General features: G+C 41.0%; 1 protein-coding gene and 1 long non-coding RNA gene across 6 annotated transcripts in view; one reads left to right on the plus strand and one right to left on the minus strand.

Annotated features, from left to right (window-relative positions):
- Positions 1-26,467, minus strand: part of ube2o (ubiquitin-conjugating enzyme E2O) — a gene marked incomplete at its 5' end in the record, with an annotated part of 32,466 nt that continues 5,999 nt past the window's right edge. The window contains 23 exon segments of one of the 5 annotated variants that reach the window (XM_032532794.1): positions 1-2,708; positions 3,072-3,505; positions 3,542-3,873; positions 4,130-4,187; positions 4,726-4,929; positions 5,776-5,912; positions 6,244-6,439; positions 6,560-6,924; positions 7,409-7,733; positions 7,853-7,942; positions 8,885-9,010; positions 9,196-9,308; positions 9,829-9,983; positions 10,666-10,821; positions 12,347-12,512; positions 13,300-13,357; positions 13,826-13,976; positions 14,094-14,203; positions 14,349-14,492; positions 15,160-15,223; positions 15,372-15,469; positions 16,631-16,741; positions 17,165-17,224. In XM_032532794.1, coding sequence (XP_032388685.1) covers positions 2,681-2,708; positions 3,072-3,505; positions 3,542-3,873; positions 4,130-4,187; positions 4,726-4,929; positions 5,776-5,912; positions 6,244-6,439; positions 6,560-6,924; positions 7,409-7,733; positions 7,853-7,942; positions 8,885-9,010; positions 9,196-9,308; positions 9,829-9,983; positions 10,666-10,821; positions 12,347-12,512; positions 13,300-13,357; positions 13,826-13,976; positions 14,094-14,203; positions 14,349-14,492; positions 15,160-15,223; positions 15,372-15,469; positions 16,631-16,741; positions 17,165-17,224 — 3,681 coding nt within the window. In that variant the 3' untranslated portion in view covers positions 1-2,680. 5 annotated transcript variants of the gene reach the window in all.
- Positions 2,781-26,467, plus strand: part of LOC116700178 (uncharacterized) — a 25,606-nt gene continuing 1,919 nt past the window's right edge. Inside the window, exons 1-2 of the long non-coding RNA XR_004334590.1 lie at positions 2,781-2,796; positions 12,019-12,024. This is a non-coding gene — a long non-coding RNA (uncharacterized LOC116700178). The remainder of the gene's footprint in view (positions 2,797-12,018; positions 12,025-26,467) is intronic.

Raw genomic sequence — 26,467 nt, forward strand, 5'->3', positions numbered from 1 at the left:
TCAGGCTACAAATAATTACTTTATTAGTTATTTTTTTTAATATATCAACAACAGGCCACTGTGAAAATGTAGACATCGTACAGTCAAGTCTTGTGTAGGCCATTCAAAAGGCTTAAAGCAACATGTTACATGCTTTGGCTGTAAAACAAATGCCTCGCAGTAATTCTAATAGTAATAATAATAATGTTTAAATTTGAATAATATACACACATACACAGAAAATTGCACATCATGTGCTTGGTTTCCTGCCAGATTGTTTGCTTCCATATCTAGCTTCACATTTTCTGTTTCTGCGACTGAAGACAAATGAGAAAGAGGGTGAAAGACGAAGCAGTAATGTTACCTCTCAACTTGGGAACCATGGTCCATTAACTTTATGTCTTCAGACAGTTCCGACACATTTCTCCAAGAATTGTGAAGGTGACATTTTACAAACAGCAGCGAGTGGCGGGACAAGAAAGCAAACAAGGCTACGTGCTACAGATGCAGCAGCCGGTGGAGAAGACCACACATCCTTTTCTGTAGCATTAAAGGCAACAAAATAATAATGGCAAGGTCTAATCCAAGGAAGAGGACATGTCATGGATGCCTGATTGCCACATCTGGTACAGAGTGCCAATTTTAAGAGTTGCATGGGGAAAAAAATGGAAGACAAAGCAAAACAAAATACCCTCATTCAAGACCTTTATTTTCTTAAGTCTCTTTAAAACAGCAGCTCTTGGCTCATGGTTTTTATCCTCTCCCATCACTCATAGTTTCACAATAGCACAACGTGCTCTCTCATTCCAAAACACTCTTCAGCATCAAGGTTCTTTGTTCAAGTAAATTACCGCCAGTGCCCTCCCTTATAATCATAATAGTTATTACAATGAAAATCACAATATTGTGAACAAAATAGGAGCATTGTGTTAAAGGTGGAATGCAGCTATTTAAAAAAAAAAAATGTAAACAATGACTGCTCTGATTTCCCCAGGAAGCACGATTGGACCCAATGGGGAGCTTGACTTTCTTTCACAGTTAAACGCAGCGTAAGAGCTTCATGGTAACTTGATAAATACAACCTTGATTCCTTTCATTTAGATTGAATATATGCCATGTGAAGAAAGAAAAGATCCGAGACAAGTTATACCACCTTAAGTTTTGTCCGATTGCTGTAGTTTGTGTAATTTTCTCTCTCCAGTGGGGTCAGCAGTCGACTTTATGGGATAAGATGCTCAAGTCAGGTAAAACACTAAATAATAGAAAATAATAATCAAGAAAAAATAATTATAATATCAGCAATCCTTCAGCATCACACTGACTGTGGTTTGTATTCTGGTAACAAACTCTGCACATGCAATTTGGAGAGGAAAAATCAGAATACACCGATGGCCGCAGTGTGAGAGACTCATGTTTAAGAAACAACTGATCAGAGATCTGCACTATTAAAGAGGAAAACACTTTCTGCGCTTTAGTGGTTTTCAGTGTGTCTCGGCCTATATAGGTTAATGTCTAAAGCATGACGCAAGCAGCTCTGTACACAATGTTCTGAGATTATAAAGAACAATTCAAGTAAGGCAACATGTTGACATGAGATGACGGAATGGATGCTGTAATGTTTTTTTTTCTTCTAGTTATTCTTTGAAATGTGTCAGTTGCATGTAATGTGGGTTCACCTCCGTCACAAAAAAGTGGAGCATTGTGGGTAAAGCTCCACTCTGAAACCTCAGCCTCTGTGAGTAAAACAACTGAAAATGCATCAAGACACCAAAGCACAAGTTCCATTTTGGTGATTGAACAACTTTGCTAAATTCAACAGAAAATGAATGGAACTTTTGTTATGTAGGGGCGGCAGCTGTGTTAGGCTTTGACTAGAGCACACACACACCTTCATATGAAGCCACCTAACTGTCATCCTGTGCCTGGCTGGCTTCTCTACACACCAAACAGCTACAGTAGTCTGACCTCCAGGAGGTGATTTGTATGTAAACTTGTCACACGGTGTTCGCTGCGTGGTTCAGTGCGAGTGATTGGCAACGAAAAATACCAGCAAGTACAGTATAGTGGAAGAAGTGGTGAAGCTGTTGTGGTTGGCAGTTTAATTGACATTCAGTATGTTCTACTTCGATATTTTGTGTGTGAAAAGAGAATTTGGCAGACAGCGTACAACCAGTTATTTCTATTTAAAAAGAATACTCCTGGTCAGTGTATTTATACAGTGCCACCTCTCCCAGACCAGATTGTCCATTTTTTTGTGGTAGTGCAGGATGGTGCAGCGATATTATCAGTTGTGCTACAGATAGCCGCAGTAGACCCACCAGCCAGGTTAGCTGGGCTTTTGCAGTTTTTCCAGCCATATTTGACCTTGTCCAAAATGCAGCGACAATCACAAGTCTGCTTTACAATTTTCAGGCTGGTTTATCCAGCAAACCCTCACACATATGGTGGATACTGCTGGAGGCTAGGTGGATGAGGAGGGTGGAAAAAAGTTCATGGCACCAATTTTCCATCTTATTCATCCTTTTTGCATCCACACTACCTCCACGGAAGTCAAAGTCCTGCTGAAACCAGAATAGAAATGGCCTCCAGTAAAAGCTCCGTGTGTTTACCTGCGTCTGTGAACAGATGAGGGTTCCTGTGTGACGGGGAAGCTCCCATAGGTTTGTGCAAATGGATGAGAGGATGTGAGATCCACCCTTCTTTATTCATCACACTCATCCGCAGAGACACTGAAGGAGAACAAAGACATTATCAAGTCGCATCCAACCTGAACCTGCTCACTCTCCTGATCAAGGGCGCCGTTCTCCTGCAGCTGTGGTTTGATCCAGAGGGATTATGGGGGGAAAAAGGCAGAACATTGTGGCGTTTGGGGCAACAGTACAGACTACAAAACGAAGGACAAGAGTGTGGGTAGTGCTGGGGCCACAGTGCAGCTCTGGACAGAGGTACAGAAGATTGAAAATTGGAGGCCTCCCCAGACAAGTAATGGATCCTCCTCAACAGTTTGAGGTGGATGAAAAGGTAGAAGAGAAGGAGGAAAAGAGCAGGGAACAGTGCAGAGGAGTGTTGGGGAACGGCGAGGAGGCACTTACTTGTCCTCTGTGTGCTCAGGGATGGCAGCAGCGGCCAGTGCAGCTCGGTACTGCAGCAGCACTCCTCTAACGCTCTTCACAAACCCCTTAGAGAGCGGGAAGAGTGGAAAGCCAATGTCCGGGTAGCCACTGCCCTCTGGCAAGAAACTCCGGTAGCTCTTTCTTCGTTTCTTTGGTCGCACCACCGGCTGGCTTCCTGTGGAACCCACCCCTCCTCCACTAACCATGACTGAACCTGATTCCGACGTCACGCCGCGGATTACAGAGCCAGCGACCATGGCGCCACCCAGAGAGGTGCTCCCCTGGGTGCTATCACAGTCTGAGTTCTGGCTCAGCTCCTGCTGAGACGCCACTGTAGTGGAAGGGCTCAGCCCAGAATCCTCCAGCTCCTCCTCCATAATACTTGTAACTCCTGTGACCCCCTCCACCCCAGGCTTGCTGGGGCTGCTGTGAGCCACCGCCACGGGCCCCTGCTCGTCCAGAGGCTCCACAGATGAAGCTCTGTCTTTGGAGTGTTGAGCCCTGGAGGACATGTGTGCTGCCTGCCCCCTCTCAGCACCGTCGTTCAGCTCAAGCCACGCATCCAGACGGTGGACGAGCCGCCAGCCGTTAGAAACAAAGTGCTCCTGGATCTCCTGTTTGAAAACCTCCACCGGATGCTGAAGGAGCTGCGTCATAGACTGGACCATCTTGATCAGGGCCATCTCGTTGTAGCAGCGGCTGTTCTCATATCCCTCCTGTAGGCCTCGGTCACTGTCAAAGCCAGCCTCGTTATAGTAGGGCTCATTTACGAGGATAAGGCCTGCAGAAAGACACACATGTATATGTACAAAACTTTTATGATCATGATAAAAGGCTGGCAAACATTACCAGTAGGTTCAGAGTGGCTATTTCACTGCGTGGTGGAGGACTTTTTAACTAAAATCTGGTGAGGAGATAAACTCACACTTCAGTGAATACTGAATTATACAGTTAAAGATGTTAACTCTGAGCCAGCGAGATACAGATTTGTGTGTGTGTGTGTGTGTGTGTGTGTGTGTGTGTGTGTAAATTCTAACCTTGTATGGAGATGAGGACTTGCAGCAGACTGGACTTGCTGGTCCACCTCTCTGTGCCCTGTGGATCACCACAAAAGAAAACAACAAATCAGTAACAATTTCTGAGAAAATCACAGATATATACATTTCAAATTAATAAAACTGGTGTTTTTTTTTTGTTTTTTTTACGAAATATACATCATCAAGAGTTTTCAAATGTCTTGTTTTGTATTACTCTAACCAAAAATATTCAGTTTACAATCATATAAAACAGTGCCAAATGAATTCTCTTTTGTTAATTGACTTGTCCATTTGATGGTGTGTAGTACCCTTTGCGTTACTTTCAGTTACCATCATTGCAATTTTCACAAAGCTGTCAAAATCAAGGAGTTATGCATTCAAACAGGTAACAGAACCACAACTGTTGCAAGTCAGGTTCAAAAGAGCAGGTTTCATTTGGTTTAAGTTACCTTGACACACCACCGTCTCACATCTCAACACTTTAATTACAGGTCAACACCAAGTACCATAAAACTGCAGGTTGGTATTGTATCTCTCAACTTCCCTCAGTAAGATATCATACCTGTACATGGATTGAGCTGTAAAACAGCACTCACCTTTCCGATCCAGGTGCCCAGCAGGCTGACACAGACCTTGCCGTTGTCGTAGAGGTTGGGATTGAGGCGGCCGCCGCACTGCGACAGGTAGCGAAACAGAGGCGGCACAGACGGGTAGATGTTGGGCAGCTGGATGTCAAACAGGAACAGCGCGTCTTCGTAGGGGGTACGAGTCGGCCCTTTGATCAGAGCTGAGAACAGGTCCTGTGTCCAAGAAAGCAAAGACCTTTATGGGACGTTTTATGCTGTATGCAGTCAGTGTAATCTGTTTGATGTGTCCCACAGAGAAAATGATCAGATAAGACAAGAAAGCAGCACATCATAGCTCCAATAACATAACGAGATACAGGTGGCCAGTTTCTGTCTTAAGGTTATTAATTAGTTTTTAAATATCAATACTTTGTTTCACAAAAAAAGCCCTGCTGCTTTCTATAACATAGATGATCCTACTACTTCTCTTCAGTCCTACTCCCTGCTGCTGTTGATGTTTTGAAGACCAAGAAGAAAGGCTCATAATTTATGCGCTATTGCTTTATGAGCTATTGCTTTATTAGATTGCGTTATGACGCTAATGATTCATTTTAAAGTCTGTGGTTGTTAATCACATGTATCTGTGGAGAAAACTGCATGAGAAATCAAAGTTCACACATGCATGCCGCCATTGCAGCTGTCAACTTTTAAATGTGTACACAGATGTTAAATTTTTAATGCAGTTTGTTTTCAGGTGTGATATACAACCACATGGTCTTTAAAATTATTTCTGGAAATCTCACAAGCTCAAAATCTTATGGACCCTTGATTAAGACCATAATATTAACCCTTGGTAACGGCAATCATGCAGTGAAATCTGACCAGACAAATAATGAGTAATTATTGTAAATTCTGTTTTCTTGATGTGTGCTGTACGGTGATCCAGCAGATGTACCACCAAAGATGGACAGAAGCTGCCAGTATTTTTAATAATAATAAGAGTACTAATCTTTCAAAATGAATCAGGGGGATGATGTATCAATAAAAATTGTGATAATACAGTAATGACAAGAAACCCACCATGCGATCTTCAAACGTTTTGACCATGATGCCGTCCGGCAGTGACGTTGCTAGTAGAGCCATTTCTTTCCTCACTGTGCTGAAGAATTTCTTTGCCTCTGCTGGCTGAAACTCCATTTTTTTAAATGAGTGTGTGTCTAAAAAAAATAAATAGATATAGAGATAGATAGATAGATAGATAGATAGATAGATAGATAGATAGATAGATAGATAGATAGATAGATAGATGGTGATTAAATAGCAATGCAGAAAAAATTTAAAACAACGAAATACAACTTGATAGCTTGTGTGGCAAAGGAACTAATCAAGCTAAAATGTGTATGTGTGTGTAAGTGTGTGTGTGTGTGTGTGTGTGTGTGTGTGTGAGATTGTGTGTGTGTCAGCCAAGTGTAGAACTGCAGAATGGAAATGCAAAGCAGGCTTCTGTTTGTTGTACTGAGTTTTAAAGACATTTTTTACAATTCTCACCTGGTGCCCACTCCAGCACTGAGAACACCTCTCCCTTGGCGCTAGTAAAGGTGACACCAGGCTTGCCACCACTCTGTTGGCACAGTACTGGTGTGTCACTGAGAAACTCACAGGGCCATTCTTGTCCACCCACAGGTGTCTGCGGCTCTTGCTGGGGTTTTTCTTCTCCAGCTCTCTCTGCCTGAACCGTCACAAACTAGCAGGTGAGACAATCTAATGTTGCACTCATTTACTGCTCATTTATTTGGACTTCACTGGCAAATTTGTGCACAAATTAAATCAACTCTGCCAAGTTGTAGATTCATTTAACACCTACCTCAGTCCCTGCTCCTCCACTCCCCCCCGCCTCCACCACAGCCTCCATCTTCTCCTCCTCCACGATGGCCACGTTGTCCAGTGTCTTCCTCAAGTTCTCCTGCAACTTCTTAATGTCATCCAAGAAGCGTTTCTCCTTGGTCGGTTTCTCAGGGGCCGTGGGAGTCACCGAACTCGCTACATTAGTCGTTGAAGCGGGTTCAGCGGAGGTTGGAGAGGTTGGAGAACCACCGGTCCAGAGCTGCTCCACAGTCATGTTTTTCAGGCTCTCCAGGATCTTCAGGGCCTCTTTCAACTCCCTGAAACCCCGAGAGGCGCCATCTTTACTTGGCTTCTCTGCTCCATTAACTGCTCCTGGAGTGGTTCCTAATTTATTAAGGGTATAAATGAATCAGAAATGGACAGGACACAGGTAGAACGCTGTTTTTGTAACTGTACCTAATATTCGATCCAGATCTGGTGAAGGTGCTTTTTTAGATTCTGTTTTCTGGAACAAACTGACACTGGAAACATTTGTAGGGTTTCTAAAATTTATGGTGACAAATTCTCTCTTTTACGGTTTTAATGGTCTGTTTTTTCTTTTTACTTTAACTTTTATATTATGTTTACTTTCAAGTAATGTGTGTGTCTGCGCACAGATTAACATACAATTAAAGGCAAACCATTTTGAGTTTAATTGTAATCAATTGTGCTATATAAATAAAATATCCTTACCTTGCTTAGAGACACAGATTTCACTTAAAACTTTAACACACAGTTCTATGCACAAAACTATCACATAGGTGGCACGTTAACACTATTCCCTCGAAATAAACAATAACATAAATGTTACAAAACATAAGCTCCCCACCTCCTCCAGAAGCAGGACTAGCAGCAGCCACAGATGCCTCTCCCTCCTCTACAGGGGCTCCTTTAGTGGGGCTGGTGACGCCAGCTTTGCTGCCCTCTTGAGGGGAGATGATGAACGTTGCAGAGCTAGTGGGGGTGGAGGTCGGGGTTGCTGTGTCGATGATGTCTGCATTGTTGACGTGGCTGTCTTCCTCAGTGGTGAGGCCGTTATCCGTCTCCCAGCTGTCGCTCTCGTCCTCCCACTCCTCAGTGGACAGGACGCTGCTCGTCTCCTCCACCGAGTCGTAGTCTGTCTCCTCAATCTCAGACTCTACATTGTAGAGGTGCTGTGTGTGCGTGTGTGTGTGTGTGTGTGTGTGTGAGACAGAGTGTGATTGTTAGGAGACAGACGTCTCACTTATAATGTCAAAAACGATATTCAATTTCATTAAGGATAAACATTTACCTGCGGCAAGACAATGGTCATGGAGTTATCCGCCCACACCACCTCCACTTTGCTGCTCACATCCACCCTGCACACCTGTCCTACCGACGTCTGAGCAAAGGAGGATGTGGAGACACAGGATACCCATAAGTAACAGCCAACAACACCTTAAACAATATAAAAATAAGACTAAAATGGTCTGAGAGGATATAGCGAGTTTAACGGCTAAAAAATGGGTCTGTGTGCAAGTCGCATGTTTCAAAATTATTGTACTTAGTGTCTTAATTAATCTATGGTGTATTTAGGAGCAACATGCAATAAACCAATCCCATTTCCTTTAGAAGCCAGGCGTGCTTGTACCTTGGCGCATTGCTATTATGATGGCGGATTTGCTAAGCAGGAAGGAGAGATTTTGAGAAGAAGAAACTCATCTGCTAGTGCGTGAAGTGAAAGCGCACAATCACTTTCCGCTGCCTCAAGATAGTAATATGCCAAGAATACACCTGAACACACCTCCCTGTAAGACTAGCATGCCCATGGGCGCACAGATGGGCGCAGGTGCATTTGCTATTTAAACAACCGGGGCACTGAAGCATAATCTTGCAAAAGCATTATTTGAATTTGCTCAGCAAGTTAATCTGGCATCGAGTAATGCTGCTCATTAACTATACTCTTGTAGCCGAGCTGCACCAATCACATCTGTGTATCTGATGGGCCAGAGGCGAGCTAAACAGATGGATACATCACCCCATGTATTTTTGTGATTAGTCGTAGTGTTATCCAGTTGCATGCAGTGAGATTTTCAAATGCACGCTTGGTGCCGTCCCTCAAGATGGGCGACTTTCCTTACTTGATGCAAGACTCTTAATCTTTTGGATTTGGGTTTGGATTTTCAAACTAAGTTTATTAGATAAAGCTAGCTAATACAAACACAGTCTGATACAGTAACGCAATAAATGCTACCTTCATGAATGCTCAGTTTGTGGTGCTGTTTATTGCATAACTGAGAGGTGTCTCTATTTTTCCAACCCCATTTGCGCCAATTGTTCTCACATCGTTTTCGCAGTCATGTCCGTTCTCAGAATTCCATATTCTAATGACGATGTCGGTGGTGCGGAAGTGGAAATCTGGGTGATCAACGATGTCGTACACACTGACATCCTCCTCCATACCGAAAACCTGAAATAAACCAAAAAAGAATACCAGGCCGATTTCCTTTCTACTAAAGACTCACATACAGCAAATATCACACAACAACCACACCCTATCCCCCCTAACCCCACAACAACAACAAAATACAACCAAATATCACAACATAACACCAAGCCCCCCAACATATATCAAGTATTGCTTTCCTGACTGACCTCCACGTCGTCGCTTCTGGAGTTGAGTTTGATCCACTTGACGACACATGTTCTGCCCTTGTGATCACCAGACTGGATCACACCATACACTCCAGGGTCCTGGAGGGCTTGGGCTGAGAACACACACACACACACACACACACACACCACACACACACACACCACACACACACACACACACACACACACACACACACACACACACACACACACTTATTAAAAGAAGATACATCTGTATGAATGAAAATAGTTTGGCTGTAACTTTCCATCACCGTATTTTCAATCCATTTTACAGACACACAAACTTGGCATAGTTTCATTAAAGACCTAGATACTGTAGGTACTAAGTGGCACAGTGGCCTATATACAAAATCTCATCGCAGTCCACAGGGACAGAAATTTGACTATTTGTGAAATGGTCATGTATGATCACATTCGAAAACCGTGACCTGTACACAAAATAAATTACATTAACGTGACCTCTACACAAATTAATCAAAATAACGTGACCATTTCACAAACTGGCATGAGGCCGGGTTGATCTGACACATGCTGGTCTGAAGAGTTGAGACGCGACTAAATAAAACAAAACACAAAAAGGATAATTTTTTTAATCAAACTGTTTTTCCTTACGTCGTTTGTCTACTACAAAGTCCCCGGGACAAAACTCATGGCTGTCGAGGTGCTGGATGGGGATGAGGTTGTTTGATCGGATCCCCTTCTCCACCCGCCCGTCCTTCCACATCACATCAGCCGTGGTCTTTGTGGATACAACTTCCACTGCAACCCTGTACAAACACGCAAAGGGAAATATTCACAATGTAAAAACTTTGCCTTGCCTTTTATTATACAGAGGACAATTTCTCTCTTGTGATTCACTCATCACAAAAAGGATTGCTACTGCTATTTTTACCCGCCTCCTATCCTGTCCACTTATCTACTGTAGCATTTATCTTTACAGAACCACTACATTTACCTCCCCTCTTGGAATGTTGAGACCTCAACATTCCCTCTCATTCTCTCTTTTTTCAAGGTCTCAGTTCTAAAAAGGTTTTGATTTAGAAAATATGAATCTTGGCGAAGAACAGAACATCTGCAGTGTTGTTTTTGTTTGGTGAAGTAAAACTTGCCAGAGAGAGTGTGCAATCTGTGTTGTAAACTGAGGATGAGGGTGACAATGTGTGGTTGAGAACATGACACCATCAGTAGTCTGAAAGACTGTGTGTGAGGCTGCTGTCGAGCACAGATCGAGTCCTTTGACAAACAAGAGAGAGCTTGGAGGGACACACAGAGACACTGTTGTCAGATTTTCGGGGTCAGCAGCTGTTGCTTTATCCAGTCTAGAACAGACAATGTCATTGGTCTTATTTTTACACCAAATTTCTAAAACGGTTGCAAGGAAGCACCAACGACACAGTGGAAAAGGACAAAGACAACAATAATGGAGTTTGTTTACTGGTGTTAACCCACCGGTCTCCAGGCTTGAACTCGCGGGAAAACTTGGTCCTCTTCTTCTTGTGCTTCCTCTTAAGGTTACGGATGGAGAGTGGGATGCTCTTTTTACGGTTGGTTCCTAAACCGCCGCTCTGAGAAGAGGCTGTAGAGCTGGCCGATGAAGTCAGCGAGCTGCAACCAGAATAATAGTCACAGGTCAACATCTCATTTAATCATACAATCTGCACACACAAACATACACAGTGTAGTGTTCCTCTAATAAATTGGTCAGAAAAAGTCAGAAAATAGTTTAAAAAGCTCTTCCCAGTCCAAAACCCAAAGATATTCCATTTAAAATCATAGAAGAACCTCATAACACCTGCAAATATTCACCTTTGAAAATCTGAACCAGAAAAGTTTAGTTTTCTTTTTTGCTGAACATAATGACTTCAGCAGTTAAGCAATTACCAAAATGGTTGCGGATTAGTGTTCTGTCAATCATCTAATAGCTTAATTGACCAATTGTTAAAACTTTAATTTACAGTACAGCAAAAAAGAACTGGGCGTAATGTTGAACTATGTAAAGATCAAGCAGATATCTTTTAGGACAACAGTCTGAATGAAGACAAACAGAAGGAACTTTTAAGTTTCACATTCTGTTGAGGCCGGGTTTGAGAGATGATGATTCAGCACAGTGGTCATTTTTGAGGCTCAAAAGGCCAACTCCATCTTTCAGAAAACGCTGCAAAGAAGCTAAACTGACAAAACGTAATTCCATCACTTACATTTGAGGGGATAATGGGTACCATACCCAATATTTCAGTAATAAAAAAGTGAAATCAAAACATACAGTCTCCTGTCTTACTCTCTCCATCACACACAAACACACCCATGAAATGGATTTCATATAGAACAAGTGAATCAGCTTAGCTTCATTACTACATAACTACTGAAAGCCTGTTGTGGCGAGCTCCCCTCCCATGCTAAAACAATGTCACTTATTTTTCCAAATGTAAAAAAGGTAAGGGACACAAAAGATGTGGCCGCCCTGGGCAATTGGTCCTATGAAGCTTTGCAATAGTACGTGATGTTGTGCATCTTATTATTTAGAGCTGAAATGACAAGTCTATCAATTAGTTGATCAACAGAAAATAATTGGCAACTGTTTTAAATGATTCTTTGTCATTCATGGTCAAATAATATCTATGGGTTTTTGCGACTAATGTTTAGATAAAATAACTTATTTAAATAAGTCACCTTGGGGTCTGGGAAATTATAATTCAATTCTAGTTATTTTCGGACATTTCATAGACAAAACAATTCATCGAGAAAAGAAACGGGCAATTAATAAATAATAAAAATAATAGCTTGCTGCAGTCCTGCTGTAAGTGTAATGTATAAACTCTTGTTCTCAGAAACACCTTTCAATATACTGCACTCCAACACAACCCCTTAAACTCTGGCTTTAAATATTACCAGGCTACAATCAACCCCCCTCAGACATACACTCAGTCAAATCTTTAACATTTACTCTCCATAAAGAAAGTTTTTTTATTTTTGCATCAGATCACCTTTTACTTTACAGAAGCTCACATTATTTTGGTCATACCTGTTAGCTAGTGGACAAGTGGCCGACGCTGGGGGCTTATCAGCTCATCCTCCCATACTTCAACAGACAGAAATCAACCTACCAAATAACTGCAATAACTTAACAGACCTGGTATCGTCAGTGTCTTCTGCAGCCTCGTCGTCAGCGTCCTGCTCTCCGTGTTCAGCCAAAGGGTCATAGGTGTTCTGGGAGTCTGGAGGGTTCTGGAAGGGCCCCACGGGGCCGTTGTTGTTGTTGGGATGAGAAGTGTCTGTCTGCTCTGATTTGAGCTCTCCTGGTGGGAGATAAAACATTAGGAATTAAATTTAAGCAAATGATGGATAGATCATCTTTTTAAAACAGGAGATTAAATAAATGTTATAAATTTAAAACCCAATATTGTTCAGAAGTGTAAATCATTGATTTCTTTGTCAGTCTCTGTCTCAACAAGCTCGTAGAGTCCGAGTACTTTGGGATTTTAATTTGAAATGGCTTCACAGAGAGAAAGACACTGTCATGTTTTATTTTCCTGGATCATGAAGTCAGATACAGTACATTTCTGAGCTGTAGTGTAATGCACTTCAGCACAATTTCCAATAGTCTGTTCCCTCTGTTCTGAGCCGCCCTGATATCTCACAGGAACTTGAAATCATTCTGATTCTGCTCTGCATGGAGACACTTCTCAGCTACTTTAGAAAAGATGGAAGCAAAAAGTAATGTGCACTTTTCTGACTGCATGCAGTGAGAGGAAATGATCAAGTTTTTGTTTTGTTTTTTTAATAGTAGAATAGTATTAAATTAATTAGTTATTCATGATTAATTGTGATGATTAGACAAATTAGTTGGACTAGAGAGATTTACAAGATCAAACCATCCTGAACTAACCAACCACTGCTGGATTTCTAAGGCAGATAAGTTTACATTTACAATAATGTGAACCTTACAAAAAACAAACTGATAACATATTGGCCAATATGTAATCATGATCTACTTAAAATGATAATTTGTGTTGTTGATGTAATTTCTCATATACACGTGACGTCTATTGCATTGAAGTGTGTGTACACAATACTGTTTGGCACCTTGTGTGTCGGTATTCTCAGTTTTCTTCCCCGAATCCTTCTTGAACATCCTTTTTAACTGCAACACACACACACACACACACACACACACACACACACACACACACACACACACACACACACACACACACACACACACACACACACACACACACACACACACACACACACACACACACACACACACACACACACACACACACACACACACACACACACACACACACACACACACACACACACACACACTTTGAAGTTGAAAAATTTCAGTTCACAAATGCTCACAGGCTCTAATACCACAATATATCCATTTCTAAAATACACCCGGCATAGTGATCATCCCCTGTGAGCCCCTTTTTATTAGCTTCTTCTGTAAAACAGATGATATTGAGTGTTAATAAGCTCCTGAGGAGATAATACGCTGTATCATCCTACATTCTTACAACCGGTAACAAGCTCTTCCTATACCATAAAAGAGCACTATTTAATCAATACTCTGACATATAGGAATAAATATTATCCTCACCTTTCTGGCCAGGGGGTCTTCGGGCAAGACAGGGGCACCCTCGGGTCCATCACAGGTGATCCGCTTTGCATCCCCCTGAGCAGGGAAAACATATAGGGCCCTCTCTCCTAGCTGCCTCTGGGTGTGGTCGTAATATCCTAGACGCCTTACCCTAAACCCAACCAGCACAGTAACATTTCCCCGTGGGCAACAAGATACAGTTTCAGTTTGTATCTGTTCTGCATATAGAAATCTGTGTGAGGATATATGGATGAATATTCAGACTGACCTGCAGAGATTTTCATGTGCGATGATGGAGGGAGGTGGATAGACACTGTCTGAACCTTTGGGAGAGTAGCTCTTTGTGATCCACGTCACCTTCAGTTCAACCACTTTCACCTGAGAAGAGCACGATGACACAATGGAGACAATTTAGGCTATTTAAGATACATAATTGCATGTTAAACCCAGATTATTCAAGTATGTGACTCCAACTGGCCATTTAAAATAAAGAAAAAAGGAGGGGTCATCATCATCGTCTCACCTCTTCTACCACCACCCTGAACTTGCACTTCCTGCTCAGTACAGGTTTGACCCCTGACAGCCACTGCACATTAGAGAAGACTTTGGCCGGACCAATCAGGACCTGGCCTGGGTAGAAACCATACGCCTCGTCAAAGAACAGACCCTGAAGAACAAACACAGTAATGAGGATACACTATGATTACAACTGAGAACATGTTGTTGAGGATTTATTAGCCGTTTAGAACCAACACAATGAAGCATTATAATCAACATGTCCAACTAAAACAACTTCACATTAAAGTTATGTTAAACAAATATTGCAATTGCAATGCAAATGTGAATTTTAATGCAGCATTTCAGATATTTTCTGCACATTAATGTTCAAAAAGAAAACATGAAAACCCTCTGGGAAAAATAGCTGTTATACACACTACAACTAATCAGTCGGCCTAAATATATTGAAGCTTTAGTCTTTCTGAAAATGTATAAGCGTTGGAAAGGACATGGTTCACCTCAACCTGTTAAGGTGAACCATTAGAAAAATTCAGATAAAAAAACAAACAAAGAAAACAGTTAAACTACGGTCTAAAATTAAGAAAACTTTGCATTACATTTCCATTTCTAAAAAACATAAATTGTTTTCTACAGCAGAGCAAATACTTACAAATATTACAATATTTCCTTATTGTACAAACTAGACCTATACACAGCTATGGATGGATATTACATTGGGTAACAAATAAGAACTATTTACAGACAGCATACCAGCTGCTCTGTTCAGGGTGGATGTACCTGAGGTGACAGATAACGGATAGCTCGTGGCTACATACCGAATCACTGACATGTGGACAGACGTCGTAAAGCTTGGCACCGTCCTCCACACTCATGGAGCACCTGGAGGGAAGCACAGAGAGAAAGAGAGACGACCGGTTGACACTCACTGGATTTGGCACTGATGAATGTGTGCCAGCATGTAGACACTCTGACAAGACTCTTACAGGGTCACACAGTACACACTGTTACACAAACACACACACTCTACCTGGCTCCGTTGGAGAGCTTGAGGATAATGTGATTAGTCAGGTCGTACACTTTCCCCAGCCAGAAGTCATAGGCGATGTAGTCGCCATACATAAAAGACTAGAAAAAAAACACAATGACAATAAGAAAATCAATATGTTCCATCAAATTTACATTTTTATCAAAGTATTACATTTTCTGTGACCTAGAAGATACATTTTCAGGTACTTTCTTTCTGTTATGAACTACTATTAAAAGATGTAATTATTCCGTCAGCAATAGTATGTATTAGAAGGGTTTCGAGCTTGTCTGGACTGTTGTCAGATGTATTGCATTTACTCTTATGTTGTGAGTATGAATGTTATGTATGTAATATTATATTTTGATGTATTGCGAGAATGAATAGTATAGACGTACATTATGTAATCCAGTTTATGTAATATTCTTATGAAATAATAGAAACCCCAGGAGGAGTAGATTCTGTTGAAGACTGACAGATCTTAACAAACAAACAAACAAACAAACAAACAAACAAACAAAATAGTTATGCGGATCACTTGCAGATCAGTCTGATGAACCAACACTGCCAGGTCTACAGATTTAATTCACTCCTTTCAGGTCCCGACAACATTGTGCTGTTGTATGTTAACTGTCACGAGAGATTGCTTGGATTGCAATATTTTTCACTGAACGTTGCAGAGGTTCACCATTACTAATAGCATATTTCTAGATAAAAATCATATACAATCACTCACATACATTTGATTATCATTATCAACACACTCCTAAACCATAGGAAACAGGCAATTCAGTGACACTGTATTTATACCATCCTAATCGCTGACTATAATGATGCATTTTTAATCACATTTGAAAATATTTATTATTACTAAATGTGTGTCATTAAAAGTATTAGTTGTAGTATCTGTGAAATAAATTTGATAATGCTTTATTTTGTGTGTCTGTCATTTCCTAATAATTTCCTAAAAGATTTCCTGGAAAGAACTATATAGGTTTGGTATAATCAGAAAAAAATAATGGCTACAATTTAGTAAATAGACTGTTGTCAGGCATTTGCTACTGTTGCTGCACTGAAAAGTAGTTTGTGAAATGTTTGCAAATATCACTTTTTATGTACAAGTGAGTGTGTGTGTGTGTATATATATATTTATATAAATAAATATGTTCTAAATTACATTTCAGAAAATGATGACCTGTAAAACCAGCGTTACCATAAATCTATTTAAAGGCGTATTAAGGCCCTTCAGTAAAATGTCTTACCCAGATGTGCTGCAGGTCTTTGCTGTTAACTGGATACAGAACACAGTTTGTTCCCACTAGTTTCACTGCACACTCAATGTCAATGTTGGTCACAATCCCACACTGGCTGTCCTGTAACGTAACAAATACATGTTTAGTTTACCAGCATATCAATTATCATCACTGCTACAGTTTCCAATTGATCAACAAGGACACTTGGGTATTGCTTGTTAAAAAAAAAAAAATTCACTTCCCTAAGGTCCACAAGAATCACTGGATAGAGGGTATGTGAACGAGACAAGACTTGAATTTCAAGCAAAAGTGTTGCATTAGTATTCAGATTGTGAGTCGTTGTACTGCATTAACACAAAAAGTCTCCTCTTAGACCTTTTTGAAGTGTCAACCTGTAATGTTATTCCAGTCATGTCTGCTGCAGCAAATAGCAACAGGACTGACAACGAGAGATTTGATTGGAAGAAAGCGAGAAATAAGACAGAATGAGAGAGGTAAAGTGAAAAGGGAGAGGTATAGACAAAGAAAAAAAACTCCACTTACATTAGAATTGTTTCGTCGCACCATGTCTCTAATAACAATAGATCGATCTTCAAGTTTCAGCTGTAAAAAAAAGAGCAAACATATTTAGAAAATGCTGGCCAACACAGCTGGGTGACCTCATCTTTCAGAAATCGTACACTGACAGAAGCTGCTGCTGGGTGTTGGTGGTCACTGAAATTGTATCATCATTTTCTAATAACAGCAGAGAATAACTACTACATCAATGGCCCCATGATGAACCTTGGAGAATAACTTTGAAATGAACAAACTACACATAAATCACATTCACACTTAGACCATGAAAACATTACGGATATGATTTGTCACAGCCTTGTCTTGGTTCCGCTCACAGCCATGAAGACTGCAGCATGCACAGTCAGCAGGGCAGCCATGCCCCTGAGAGCACATTTAATTATTTTGCCAAAAAGTGACACATTTCACTGAGCTGGCCTAGTTTGAGAATGGTGAAGGAGTCAGCAACCATATTGTCATTATCAATTTTAATCAACACATTGAAATAAAAATAGGAGCTGTGAAATGCCATTGCTTACAACTAGAGAACCCACAGCTTGATGGAGAGATGGAGCCAAAACAGCACTGATCAAAGACTACAAGCCAAGAGAACCAAGGGTAGAAAACAGGAGCTGCTGGGATAAACTTGGCACAAGCTCATCTCCCAGAGTCGCAGTGGGAACTCTTGTTCCCATTAGCTACATTTTGCTGTGTCACTCTGCCTGTTAATGGAAATTAAGAGCAAAAATAGCCCTGCATTCAAATGGTGTTGCTGGAGCCATGTTGCTTCGGGCATCAGCAAGATGATTAAATGTGATGCATGAAGGCCAGTTTGACTATTAGATCCATGAGATTGGAGGCTCATCAGACAGCAAAAAAACGAACAGTATTTTATCACTATAAGACAGGATTTAAAAAAATCTGGGAAATTATCATTTTATCCTCCGTCGCAACAATCCCCAGGTAGACATCAAAAACCTGTGATAACGTTACAAAGCAAAAATGACACCACATCGGGTTGCAGAAAGATTCAAATTAGGTAAAACGTTTTTTGCCAGATGACCCTCTGTGGCCTCACTGAAGTGAATGAGGGTCTGTGTCCGTCTGTCTTAACACAGCATTAAGCACATGCTGTATACTGTATTTCTTACAGAGAGGAAGCAGTATGATGAATACACTCCTTCTGTTTTACTTACAGCTTTCCTACATAGTGATAAGGGCAGATTTCACACCACAGTGTTGCTTCTCTGTGCCACGAGTAGGCACAAAATTGGGCCAGGGGACAGGGTCTAAGCCTTACTGATGCCATTCGACAAAATGTAGTGGGGTAAGAATATGTTTTATTTACTGCTGGACTTCTCTTTTCAAATAACAGCTAAAAGTGTTATCAAGCACTCTACACTACTATACTCTCCCAAAATAAATCTATGTTTTTCTTTCAAGGGGCGGCTGTGGCTCAGTGGTAGAGCGGTTGCCTGCCAATCGGAAGGTTGGTGGTTCGATCTCCGCCCCTGCAGTCATTGTCGAAGTGTCCTTGGGCAAGACACTGAACCCCGAGTTGCCCCCGGTGCTGCGCATCGGAGTGTGAATGTGTATGAATGTTTATCTGATGAGCAGGTGGCACCTTGTACAGCAGCCCCGGCCACAGTGTATGAATGTGTGTGAATGGTGAATGTTTCCTGTAGATGTAAAAGCGCTTTTAGCAGTTTTTATGACTGGAAAAGCGCTATATAAATACAGCACATTTACATTTCAGTGCATCATGCTGCATAGCGTTACTGTAGTAACTGATTGTCTCACTAGTTATTCTTACACCCACACCCCCAAAAAAACACTGTTTAAAATCAATAGCATTTACCCCATTGTAAGAGGAAGCAGAGACAGCAGACAGACTACTGAAGACTACAGCAAGACCTTTGCTTCCATTACAGTGGGGCAGCATAGCTCAATACATTTAAACAATTGTTCGTTTTGTGATGAATGTACCAAAATCGGCAGATGTGTTGATAGATACACTGGGAACAAAAATGGATATTGGGCCATTGCAAACTCCCACCCTGGTTGCCGTGGCAGCCATTTTTTTTAAAATAGGCCGCCTGCGTTTGTCAAAATTTCCTATCCCATTGGACCCACATGCAACAATGGAAATAATCTAGATCTTAGTAACCCTGAGAACCCAATGAAATACTTACTCACGATTATATGTAGTCAGATAATTTCATTATATTATAATTTTACATCATAAAATTATTATGAATTGTGACCAGTATGTGAATGAGCTGGTTATGAAATAGCTGAAACCATAATTTAAAATGTAATGATGGTGTTCCTAAAAAACTATGTATTTTTATGCTGATGATATGCAGATGTACCTGGCGGTTAGACACATAGACCCAGAATGAGTTCACTTAATGACTGCTTTTGTGATGTCAAAAGCTTTATGCCAAAAAAAAAATCTTCAGCTGAGATTTAGAGGTGCTGATCCTCATCCCAGTCGCATCTCCCTTGGCTGCGAACTGATCCAGTGAGTGCTGAAGGTCACAGGCTGCTGATGCCATTGGACCACATCATCTGCAAAAAGCAGCGATGAGATCCCAAGCCCACCAAACTGCAACCCCTTCCTACCCCGACTAGGCCTCGATATCCTGTCCATAAATACTACAAACAGAATTGGTGACAGGGTACAAGTGGCCAAAATGGGTTTCCACAGGAGGGTGGCTGGCGTCTCCCTTAGAGATAGGGTGAGAAGCACAGTCATCCATGGGGAGCTCGGAGTAGAGCTGCTGCTCCTTCAAGTTGAAAGAAGCCAGTTGGGTGGTTCGGGCATCTGGTAAGAATGCCTCCTGGGCGCCTCCCTAGGGAGGTGTTCCAGGCACGTCCAGCTGGGAGGAGGCCTCGGTGAAGACCCAGGACTAGGTGGAGGCTGCTGCCCCTGTGACCTGATACCGGATAAGATGGACAAGGATGGATGGATGGCTGATCCATCTCAACTTTTAAAAGACACAGTGACCATTTTACAAGCCTTTATTTCATCACACCTGGATCACTGCAACAGCCTCTTTGCTTGCCCGAAACAAAAACTATTGATTGACTTCAGACTGTCCAGAACCAAGAGACATGATCACATCACTCCTCTACAATGGCTCCCAGTATGTTTTAGAATGGATTTTAAAATTTGACTTACATAGTTTTCTTTAAAAAAAGTTTTGAGTGCCTGGATAGCTCACCTGGTACAGCGCGTGCCCATCTATGGAGGTTTTTGCCGTTGACGCAGCAGCCACTGGTTCAACTGCAACCTGCGGCCCTTTGTTGCATGTCATTCCCTCTCTTTATTTTGCTGCCTTTGTTTAGCATTTTGTAATGTGGATTTTGAAAAGTTCTCTATAAATAAAGATTATTCAAATTATTATAAATGAGCGGAGTCTGTCATTTATAAATATAATGAAATTCATTTAATAAAGTATTATCTTGAAGGCTTGATTTGCCTTCATCATATGATGAGCAGTAAGGAAAGATGTGAGTGACAAAAAAATGGGAAGGAAGGAGTCTTCTTTATATACGTGAAGTACACAATTACTTATTAAAACAAAACCAGTTGCCATGCATACGGAGTCCCACATACTCACTGCATTAATGCAAACATGTACTGTGAAATGTTAGAAAACTAGACAGCTAGGTTACAACAAAGCAGCACACAACAAAAGAAAAAGACATGCTCCTTTGCACAAATGGATGTGTGTGTGTGTGTGTGTGTGTGTGTGTGTGTGTGTGTGTGTGTGTGTGTGTGTGTGTGTGTGTAGTGGCTCTAAATAGAAAAAAACCTTGGCTGCCTCTTCATCCAGACTGATAAGGTAGAAGGCACCAGATTGATTACAGAAATCGATGGACAGTATTTGCTTTGGCTTCCCGGCCTAATTAACACAAGTCATTATTCAGGTGCCGTACAAAAAGGGAGAAAAGAGACACTGCAGAGGACTGCAGCTTGGGGCCACGCCTATGCTCAGTTTCATCTCCATACTAACAGGCCATCTGATCCACAAAATACAACAACAGGAAGTCAAATAACACAAGTGGGTTCTGCAGTAACAAGTACACACACACACACGCAGAAAAATCTTGGGAAAATAATTTTCTTTCTTGCTGAGAGTCTTGAGCCAGTTTGGTAAATATGTAGCTGGAGCTAGCAGTTGGTTAGCTTAGCTTGGCATAAAGACTGAAAACAGGGGGATGCAGCTAGCCAGACACAGCACCTCTTAAAAAAGGTCACTATCTTACATGTTATATGTCTTATTTGTTTATTTTGTACAAAAAACGGATCAAACTGGGTTTTGTGCCTGACTTATTTCTTGGCCGGGACCAGTTGCCAGACAACTGGTGAATAATCCAATTCTTGGTGGTTATTGTGTAGTTTTAATTTAAATAAATAAACAGTAAAAAAAAAAAACTGTGAAATGCGCCTTAACACTTTTGCTATTCCAACTTTTTGTTTTTTCATTCAGAACAAAAGAGAAAATACAAGTTTACTTGCAAAACATAATAAGGTAAATGTTTTTTCTTGATTATTCTGTTTTTGTGATCATTGGGAGCCAAAGACATAATCACAATTCAATTTTGATTAATTGCACAGCCCTAGTTGATTAGACCTCTGTTCAGGTGGAAGTCAATTGGAGCTATGCTGGCAAGGACATGACGTAATCCAACTTTATGGACTACTGGGAATGATAAAGGTACACGTCTCTGCTGTCCTTGTGTATGCTCACTATGCTCCACACATGGAGTCAAAAGCAATGTGTCTAAATACTGTACTGCCACTTAATTACTTATTCACAACCTCTTAAGCTTGTGTGCACTGGTTTGCACATGTTGGAGCACCAAACTCATGCTTCCCCATTGGTCAGGAGAACTACTCGTCACAGCTTACTCATTGGCTGACCTCATGCTGCACTTCTAGACACACTAGACGATGACTTTGCATTAGTAGGGATAGAGATCTTCTTTGACCATTTCTATAAAAGAAAAATAGAGCTTGCTACAATTCCAAAATCCAAATCAATAATTCCTTGTAACCTTGTTTGATATGGCAATAAACAAATGAATCATCAATCAATCCTCACTACCCAATACCTTCTCCTTGCTGCTGCCGGACAGTGCTGTCTGTCTGAAGGCTATTGATTTAGACACAGGAAGGGTGCACAGCTCTATTAAAAAGAGAGCAGGTACAGGGCCTTTTACTCACGGACACCACAAGGGAATGACAAGTGTGGACTAATAGTACACAGTGTCTATTATGGAGCAGTCTTTTTACAGTGTAATTTCAGAGATTATATGAAAAAAGACCACAAGCTTGAAGAAAATAAAAACGTACAGAAAAAGGGAGGAAGGCACTTAGGGACAGAGAAATGTACATTAGAAGAAGAAACATGAGTGTAAACAAGCAGAATATGAAATACGAGAGAAAAGGGGAGACAAAGATGCATTCACTGAGAGGCAGAAGATGAAGACAGAGAGTGGGAAGGGGAATACTCGAGAGTCAATCACAGAGATGAAGAAATAGATGGAAGAGGTTCAATGGAGGAGATGGCTAAAGGGAGGAGGGTGCAATGAGTCAGGCAGGGTGTGTCAGGGAGAAAATGAAGATGAGAAGAGAACGAGACACAGATTAAGCAGCATCCAGCCCAACAAGTGGGGGATTGAGACGGATACCAGTAGAGAGACCGAAAGAGTAAGAAAACAAGAAAAGCAAGAGCCAGAAATAGACTAGAGCACAGCAAACAGCAGATAGGGAGATAGAAAAAACAGGGAGAAAGGCTAGAGAGAGCAGACAGTCTCTCCAGTAGGCAGGGCCAATACTGCAGAGGAAAAATGAAGGTTGAGTAGATGAGGGAGAGAGAAAGAAGGCTGGTGGGATGGATGCAGGCTCCAGCAGCTCAGCAAGTCACTAGTGTGTGTGTGTGTGTGTGTGTGTGTGTGTGGGTGGTGTGGTGTGAGATATGCAGAGAAAGAGAGGACAAATGAGATCCATTATCTCGGGCAGGAGCTGGAGATCATCCAGTCAGCAGCACATTACGTCAACATTCTCCAACACTGGTCTACTGGGGCACATGAGAAGGGGGGGGGGGGGGGGGGGGGGGTAGAGAAGGAGGTGAACATGGGGGGGGGGGGGGGTTAAAGGATGGGAGGAGAAGACTGGGGAGGGAGAGAAATAGAAAGCAGGTTAGGTAGAAAGAAAATAAAAGGGTGGAGGAGATGAGGGTTGAAAAGGGAACATAAAAAGAGTGGGGGTGGCTGTCATGTTGCGTCACTGACTTATTACTGTAAATACAAGCTGCTGACATCATCCTCCAAAGGGTAACTAGAAGTGGTATCACAGGGAATCTATTTACAGGCTTGGATTTGTCCAATTTGCCCCAAATGTGCATCAACACAGGTGTCAACCCCTCTGTCAACAGCCTAAAGAAAGAACCAGTGACCAATAACCAGCAGTACAATTCACATTTATAAAGTAAACATCTGTTGCACTTACGGATTAGTAATTAGTAACTTGTAAGAGTTGAGTGTGTAGTTTAAGTGATTTAACATGGTAAGACTTGTGGGTTTTGACAGCAGGAAGTAGAGCCCGACCAAATGTTTGGTTATTTAAAAATCTGATATGCCGATATAGCGACACATATATATATATATATATATATATTTTAAAATCCATAAACATGTTACAAAACATAAATAGATTCCCCCAATATTAGTTACTTGTTTATTTATGAGTTCTCACTAAAATATGATCATTTAATTTATTGTCACAACAGAACAGAAGAACTTCAAAACATATTAAAGTTCTGATAAATAAAATGTATGAAAATACAAACTTAAGATATGAAACTTAGTCTTTTGAACAAAAACATTAAAAAAAATAAGGTGAGCGTCTTCTGATGGGCAAACTATGCAGCGCCAACACTCGTAACATGGTTGACAATCTGTCTTTATTTTTTAAATATTAATTTATCAGAATAATTTCTTTGTCATTATAAATGATTCTGATGAATGAATATTTAACATTTATTTATTTTAAAATCGGCCATTATAAATGCCAATACCGATAGATCGGGAAAAGCTTAATATCGGCCTGCCAATATATAGGTTGGGCTCTAGCAGGAAGACACTATTTCATTTCTGTTTATTCAGAAAGAGCTTGAATACCTGTGGTGGCCACCACAAGTGTGTTTGAAGGCAGGAACCACAGACCAGAAACTAAAACTAGACCAGGGTGTCTCAGTCAAAATGTACGTTATGGAGTTTTTCCATTACTTGGTACCTGCTCGACTCGCCTCAACTCTACTCGCCTTTTTTGGTTTTCCATTATGAAAAAAAGGTCCTGGTTCCTGCTAACAGGTAGTTTCTTTAGTACCACCTCAGTCGAAAATCCAAGCAAGCTAAGGAGATAACAAAATGTGACGTTATACCAGCAGACTCCTGATTGGTCAGAGAGAATCGTCACTAATCACTGGGTCATCACTGCTAGCAAATAGTTTAGCCTGCTGTGTTTTTTTTCCGCTGTCTCCAGGTTCTTTTGAAACTAAATTTGTCTTCTGGTTGTGGCAACAGTCACATGCCGACATTCAAAAACAACACACCTTCGACGTTCTGTGTGTGTGTTGCATTAGTTCAAGGCAGTTTCCTGTGGTGTTGCTATGACGGCCAGCCACGCTAGCCTCACGCATGAGGCGGTCATATATCTGCAATGGAAAAAGGCACCGCGGCTGAGTCGATACCATGCAACGGAAAAACATAATTAATTTATTTCAGTCACTTATAGGTGCCTGACCTTCTAAAAATGTTCTTGCAGTTAAAAAGCATGATTCACTTCAGTGTACTGTACTTGTGAAGAGAACTGCATCTTTTAGCCATCAAGACTTTCAAGACCATTTCTGAGCTTGAAGGTTTCCATGATGAACCAATAGCAATGCAGCACTGGAGCTGCTTTTTTTGTTTTTAGATTAAGCATACAAAGCCAGTTTGCTTGTTTGTGTGTTTCTGTGCCTGCCTGGCACCTGTTCAAAACCATAACTAAGGCCCAGTACTCCAAAGCCCTGTTGGGTGGGCCTTGGCAGCAGCATAATGTCCCAGATTCAACCAATGTCTGCCAGCCTACAGTACCTTGAGCACCTGCAGACGCTGAAGGATGACATATCAACTATCAAACCCTTTTGAGGGTGTAAATGTGGAAAGTTTGGAGCAGTATATACAGTTTTAAATATGTGACTGTTTTTGATTTTCAGCCAATATGTGAGCTTCAAAAGCCATAACCCTATTGCCATGATAGACACAATTAGTTTAGAATTGTCAATCAATTGTGCAACCTAGAATGTAAGCAAAAGCATACAACAGAACAATATGGTTATTTGAAAAGAATGATAAGCAGATTAAATCAACAGAATAAATGGCTTAGGTGTGCTAAATTAATAAGCTTGCGTAAACTAAATAAATAGAAATAGCTGATGTGATCACTCCAGTCTGCTTAGCACAGAACTGCTGTAGCTACTGCACACTGCTGAAGGCCATTTCAAACCCAACACTAACTGGGTTTGCTCATTTATAAGGTCCACAGGGTGAGAATATTTAAGTGAAGATCTACAGCATATAGGCTAATGATGAACATTTTGTTGTGATTAATGGCCATTTTTTATTCCAAAATACGCTAATTTCGAATATTGTTCTTAACCCCTTTTTTTTTCCACCCCTTGTATTTTAATGGATTTGGGTTTTTTTCCAGTCTCATGAACAGTTAGCCGTTAAAATAGAAAAACAGACAATTTACCCCAACTGCTTTACAAACGATGTGCAGTGCAGAAAAAACAATATCACTGTTACAAGCACAATAAAGTTATGTTGAATTGTTTTAGTTTACACAAAGAATTGCCTCCAGCGTGAAAAGTGTCAAAGAGATTGATGGCTCATGGGTGACATTAAATCTTTCCATGTTAAGGTTACAGGTCAGAAGGCGGGTGTCACACAACAATAACTCTTCTGCTACTACAGCTGTGGTTGCAGTTTCAATCTGACTAGCTGAGCAGGTGGCATCTATAAAACAAAACCAAAGACTATCAGCACAATAAAGGTAAAGAAAAAAAGCAATACAAATCCTACTCTTCTTGTCTATTTCATGAAGTGAACTCTACTTGTTCACTTCATAAAGAATCAGACTCAACGGGTTTTATTTTTTGTACCCTTGTTAAAAAAAAAAAAAAACAGTAATGCAACCAACTAAAATCAAATGCATCTTGCAAATTGCAACTG

The sequence above is a fragment of the Etheostoma spectabile genome, chromosome 2, assembly GCF_008692095.1.
Source record: "Etheostoma spectabile isolate EspeVRDwgs_2016 chromosome 2, UIUC_Espe_1.0, whole genome shotgun sequence".
NCBI lineage: Eukaryota > Metazoa > Chordata > Actinopteri > Perciformes > Percidae > Etheostoma > Etheostoma spectabile.